The sequence below is a fragment of the Anarrhichthys ocellatus genome, unplaced genomic scaffold (assembly GCF_004355925.1).
Source record: "Anarrhichthys ocellatus isolate YVR2014 unplaced genomic scaffold, GSC_Weel_1.0 scaffold170, whole genome shotgun sequence".
Classification (NCBI taxonomy): domain Eukaryota; kingdom Metazoa; phylum Chordata; class Actinopteri; order Perciformes; family Anarhichadidae; genus Anarrhichthys; species Anarrhichthys ocellatus.
The window spans coordinates 236,940-243,174 of NW_022280200.1; the positions used below are offsets into that span (position 1 = coordinate 236,940).

The window sequence follows — 6,235 nt, forward strand, 5'->3', positions numbered from 1 at the left end:
AATCACAGATGTAAAAAAAAAAGGAAAGTGTTTAAAAGTGGGGCGTCAAAAGATATGATAAGAATAACGGTCTGTTGGTGTGAGGAGACTGGCAGTGAATCAGGAATGGAAATTGTACTAGCCTGCAGGCCCACGACTAGCCTTAAATAAAAAAAGTATGAGATTGTGTCACATGGGCCTCATTAGTCACGATGTGAACGAGGCAGAGGGTGAAAGGCCCCAATATCTTTAAAAGTCCACCCTTGCAGCAATGCAGAGGAGCAGGAAGTGGACAGAGGACCGGAGTGTGTGTGTGTGTTTTACTTGATAGAGGTGAATAGGAGCAGGTATAAAAAGGGTACTATACTGTATACTACATTAAAAGTATATTTGTAATACCTGCATCTAGTTCACTACAAGCAGCGTTGAAATAATGAGAATGCTAACAGATGCCATCCTCTCCTGATACGACTCACCTTTGTCAAACTACTGAATCTCAGAGCTAGCATGCAGCCACTGACAGACTACATAGGAAGAGCCCAAGATCATGTAGTCACAGAGCACAAATACTTGATCAATAAATCAACCTTGGCCTGCATAAGTGATCATTCCCCAGCTTGGGACGGATCAGCTCCAGCACCGTGTTATGTGTGTCATGTGTTTGACCTGGTGCTGCAGTGACTGTGACTCCCACTGAGCTCACAGCTGTTTTATTTAAAGTGGACAGTAACATCAGCACAACACACTATATTGTCTCCGATCATCAAATGTTGTCATGTTAATCTAAGGACAATAAGTAAGAACGAGGGCAGCCTTTGGGTAGAAGGTCTCGGGCCTTTGCAGCCTTCACTGGGAGGAGTCACTAGTGCTGAGCTCTTCCCGTTATCATATAACTGGGCTATGAGTATGCATATAACGGTTCAGAGCAGGTGCGGGGAATACATTGTCCCTCGAATAAAAGTCCATACATGTAATTTAACATGTACATAAAACAGTTTTATCCAGAGATTAGGTTTACTAGGCCCCACAGCTTCAATCCCTTCCCTTTTATTTTTCTCCAATCCTTCGCTATTATCGCCTCCCCTCTCTCTCTCCCTCAAATCGCAAGCGCCCAGTGCACCACAGTGTGCACGCGACGTGCCCCAGTGCATGACGCTGGACCAATCAGAGGGCGCCTTTCCGAAAGTTTACCTTTTATGGAGAGAGCCGGGCAACTGACGCAGTATAAAGCACACGCGCCCACAGCTAGTCGATTCACTCTGAGCGCCGTCACACGCAGCTTGTGCGGGATATCATTTGCCTGAAACCGGTTCCCTTAAAGCGAAAAGCCCCCCCACCCAAAGGTAAGGAGACAAACTATTACAATCTGATTTCTAATTTTAGCATCATATTTCGTGTAAACAGTGAGTTTAATTGCTTTTTCTTAAAAGCAACTGACATTTGTCTTTTTAAAATGCGAAAAATTACGAGGACCACGAGGTTCTTTGTCCCGTCATGCATCAACGTACTGCTAATTTACCCTCATGATTTTAGAAAGTAATCACAAAAGACCACAGTTTCTGCATTTTGGTTGTGTTAAAGTACGCATTGGTATTTGCTAGAGACCGCTAAACTAATGCGAATCACAGGTGCCTTTTGGATGTAGCCGGTTAATGAAGACCGTTACTTTTAAGATGGTCGCACTACGACTGCGTTTTTTTCCGTCGTGTAGTTTCACAACATTTGCAGTATTCCTGTGCTGGCTTGTGTCTTTCCTCAGCAGGGTACTCTGAAAGAGACTTGTGAGTTAAGGTCGTCTGGACTCCGGCTGCTCCCTTTGTGCGCCCGATGCGGCGGGGTGTGACCTACTTTAGCATATTAGCTTAGCCACATCATGCTAACACCGCCCTTCAGACTTGTGGCATTTTAGATCAAGAATTATTTATTTTTTTCTGTTGTCACTTGCGTCTACTTCCTGTGCGTGTTAGATTCACTTTAACATAGTCGTTTATATTCCCCAGGTTACCTTTAAATGGCAAAGGAAAAAAATGATGAGGCCTGCAAAAAACGTAAATTAATTGCTTAATTGAACAACCGTAAAATCGTCTCTCAATGATTTCGGGTCTTGCCAACTTGTACATGAAAAAAGGGTAAATTGCGAATGACTAATCGTCCACCCGTAGAAAAGGCGTGGCTTTCTGGAAATGGAGCGTCAGTCAAAGACTTGTGACCCATTCATGAGTCAACGTATGAGTTAATTATGCAACTATTTAATTAATTTGTTTTTACTGTTGGTGTTTCAAGGTTGATATCAGATGTGTGGAAAAAAGATGTTGAATTTATGGTAATACGTCCAGTCGTATCAGTTGGGCAGTTTCAAATGACTGAAACAGTCTGAGTATGACGCAGTGATATTGAAGTGAGCATTTTTTTTTCTAGAGATTAGAACAGTTATAGTTAAGCAACAACGGAGACGAAGGAAGTCAACTAAGTTGAACCAGAGGGAGTGGTCGCGCGGCCCCGTTGTCCGTTAATGTCGAATGTTCCTTTTTCTTCTGTGGTGTCGCTCTGGCCGCGCGCCATGGCGCCGGTAGCTGCAAAGCTGCTCAAAACCGAACCATGTCCTTATATGGTAACAGAATGCAGCGCCACTTTTTGTCTGGCTCGGTCGGAATGTGGGGCACGAGCTCCACCCAGCGGTTAGTGTCGTGAACTGCCGTTAGTTGTGAACAGGAAGTTGGGAGTTAAGAGTGTTACACGGGCACTGTAGTGAGGCGGGTGTGAGACATGTCGTTTTAACGGCATTTTTTCCCCCTTTAACAGTTCAGCCATGGAAGATGAAATCGCCGCACTGGTTGTTGACAACGGATCCGGTATGTGCAAAGCCGGATTCGCTGGAGACGACGCCCCTCGTGCTGTCTTTCCCTCCATCGTCGGTCGCCCCAGGCATCAGGTGAGTGATTGATTGTCCAACAGGAAAAACAAGCATTTGCTATTACAAGATTAATTATGAATTTTAATGCACACCTAAGTGGCACATTTTAATGAATAAAAATAAGCAATTTAAATTATTTTAAAATGTATTTTATGCAAGCTGCAAATGGCTTCAGTAGTTGTTCAATGATATTCAGCTAGAAAATCGTATCAGTCAAAATTAATATAGTAGAAGGTCTTATGCCATAATTACACCATACTTCTTGGATCAAAGTGCATGTAGTAAAGACATTTGCCTGTAACTATACTTGGAAGGCCCTACACATAGTTCCATGTTTAACCATCTGTCTGATCTCTTGTCCAGGGAGTGATGGTGGGTATGGGCCAGAAGGACAGCTATGTTGGTGATGAAGCCCAGAGCAAGAGAGGTATCCTGACTCTGAAGTACCCCATTGAGCACGGTATTGTGACCAACTGGGATGACATGGAGAAGATCTGGCATCACACCTTCTACAACGAGCTGAGAGTTGCCCCTGAGGAGCACCCTGTCCTGCTCACAGAGGCCCCCCTGAATCCCAAAGCCAACAGGGAGAAGATGACCCAGGTAGACACCCTTATTTGTGCACATACAGAATTTAGTGTATCTGGTTTAGCAAAGACAGTATAGTAATGTATTCACTGTTAAAGACTAGTAGCCTCATTTCCTCCTTGGGTTCCCTCTCTATTCCATTCTCACTTGCTCCTTCCTCCCCCTCTCCTCCAGGACCTCTCTCCTATACGATGATCTATCATCAACAGGTCTCTCTTGACTGTGCGTTTTCTGCACTTGTGTTATGTTTAGCCGAGTCAGTAGATCAGCACCAATAGACTCTGACATGCACAAGTGTGAAGGAATGTTTACTTTCTGCACTGGTTTTCTCAACTAACTTCAATCTTAGCCGCACACTAATGCATGTATTGAGTGCAGTGGCCACAGAGGAAGACTTTTACTGAGATTTTTGAATGCTAAAATCTTCTCTTCTCTTTTACAGATCATGTTCGAGACCTTCAACACCCCCGCCATGTACGTTGCCATCCAGGCTGTGCTGTCCCTGTATGCCTCTGGTCGTACCACTGGTATCGTCATGGACTCCGGTGATGGTGTGACCCACACAGTGCCCATCTATGAGGGCTATGCTCTGCCCCACGCCATCCTGCGTCTGGATTTGGCCGGCCGCGACCTCACAGACTACCTCATGAAGATCCTGACAGAGCGTGGCTACTCCTTCACCACCACTGCTGAGAGGGAAATCGTGCGTGACATCAAGGAGAAGCTGTGCTATGTCGCCCTGGACTTCGAGCAGGAGATGGGCACCGCTGCCTCCTCTTCCTCCCTGGAGAAGAGCTACGAGCTGCCCGACGGACAGGTCATCACCATCGGCAATGAGAGGTTCCGTTGCCCAGAGGCCCTCTTCCAGCCTTCCTTCCTCGGTATGTTTCCCAACTTCAGCCTAACCTGCACTTGATGCTAAAAACATGTCCAACCCTTATGGTTGCCCTGCACTTCAACTCTCTTACAAGTGTGTATCTGCCCTCAGGTATGGAGTCCTGCGGAATCCACGAGACAACCTACAACAGCATCATGAAGTGTGACGTCGACATCCGTAAGGACCTGTACGCCAACACCGTGCTGTCTGGAGGTACCACCATGTACCCCGGCATTGCTGACAGGATGCAGAAGGAGATCACAGCCCTGGCCCCATCTACCATGAAGATCAAGGTGAGCTGACTAGCTATGGAGCCAGCAGACTGACATGATGTTGCTGCTCATGGTGTCTGGTGATGCAGACTAATGCTTTGGTATCCTCACGTTTGTTTCTTTCATCTTCCTGCAGATCATTGCCCCACCAGAGCGTAAATACTCTGTCTGGATCGGAGGCTCCATCCTGGCCTCTCTGTCCACCTTCCAGCAGATGTGGATCAGCAAGCAGGAGTACGATGAGTCCGGCCCCTCCATCGTCCACCGCAAATGCTTCTAAACAGACTGTTCCTCCTCCTCCTCCCCCTCCCCAACCAAACGCCCAACAACTTCAGCTCTGTGCAAAACAACCACACACCACACATTTCTCATACACACTCAGGCGCAGAGCCTAGATGACCAACTCATTGGCATGGCTTCAGTTATTTTTGGCGCTTGACTCAGGATCTTAAACTGGAACGATGAAGGAGACCGTAATGTTTTTGGCTAGGTTTAAAAAAAAAAAAAAAGCACCCCATGGTTCTGCAGTTGCATCTGGGGACTTAAAAAAATGTACATTTTGTTTTCTTTTGAGTCATTCCAAATGTTTGTTAACTGCATTGTTCAGACACATGATTCCAAATGTTAACTGCATTGTTCAGACACGTATTCGCCTCTGTGAAGGCTGCCCAGTGGTTGGCGCATACTTAAACATGGTTGTAGTATCGCTTGTATGTAAATTATGTCTGGGTTTTTTGTACTTTCAGCCTTAAAAATATCTTGGTCCTGTTAATTTTTTTTTGTTTTTGTTATGCAAAACCCAATTGTGACCTCTACTTCCCCCTGATGGAGGTTTCATCCCCGGGGTGGTGGGGCAAGGGGTCTCGAAGTGATGGGGTAACATGGGGTGCCAGACCGGTGGGGCCAACCTGTACACTGACTAAACGATCCCAATAAAGTGCACATGTGTTCCGACATGACGTCTGACTCTTGTCTTCCATAAAAGCTTTATTTCTATTTGATTGTGAAAGCTGAAACAAAACATTATGTAGGAAAAGGGGTTTTCTTCAGATAGCCTGACTACATGCAGTGTGTCTATACTTAAAGTCTTATTGCAGCAATAAAGGGCTAACTTTAACTAGAAGTGAAATATTTGCACTAGCATTTAATCCAGGTCTCATCCACACTAGAACTTCTATTTTCCTCTTCAATGTAGGCCTCTAACACTAGAATAAGTGACTCTCAATATTATGCGTTAGAGTGAATGCTGAACTTATCAAGATAAACTTTTTGTAAATATTTACTTAAAACATGGAGTGAACCACAGTATGAGACATTTGTTACAATAGTAATTATGTAGACGGGCAATAATTTGGGTTGAAGCACAGGACAGCTGACCCGTTGACCTCTGCACCACTTAATGTCTCACCTGATCAGGGCTTAAGTTCTGATAGTCTTGGCAGTGGAGGGAATTTGGATGTTTATTAGAAACCATTTTAGAGTTTTCTGGTGGGAGTTCAGTTAATGGGTCATGTGACAAGTCCTTTCTGAAGGGTGTGATTGCTAAACTTGGGACAACCCCCCCCCCCCCCCCCACCACCATCACAACTCGCACCACACGACCAC

General features: G+C 45.3%; 1 protein-coding gene across 1 annotated transcript; it reads left to right on the forward strand.

The window, feature by feature from the left end:
- The first annotated feature begins 1,219 nt into the window (after positions 1 to 1,219).
- Positions 1,220 to 5,589, forward strand: actb2 (actin, beta 2). Its single transcript, XM_031878240.1, has 6 exons — positions 1,220 to 1,322; positions 2,782 to 2,911; positions 3,257 to 3,496; positions 3,924 to 4,362; positions 4,470 to 4,651; positions 4,767 to 5,589. Exons 2-6 carry the CDS (start codon positions 2,789 to 2,791, stop codon positions 4,908 to 4,910), a joined length of 1,128 nt encoding a protein of 375 aa, XP_031734100.1. The 5' UTR covers positions 1,220 to 1,322; positions 2,782 to 2,788; the 3' UTR covers positions 4,911 to 5,589.
- Positions 5,590 to 6,235: the final 646 nt, after the last annotated feature.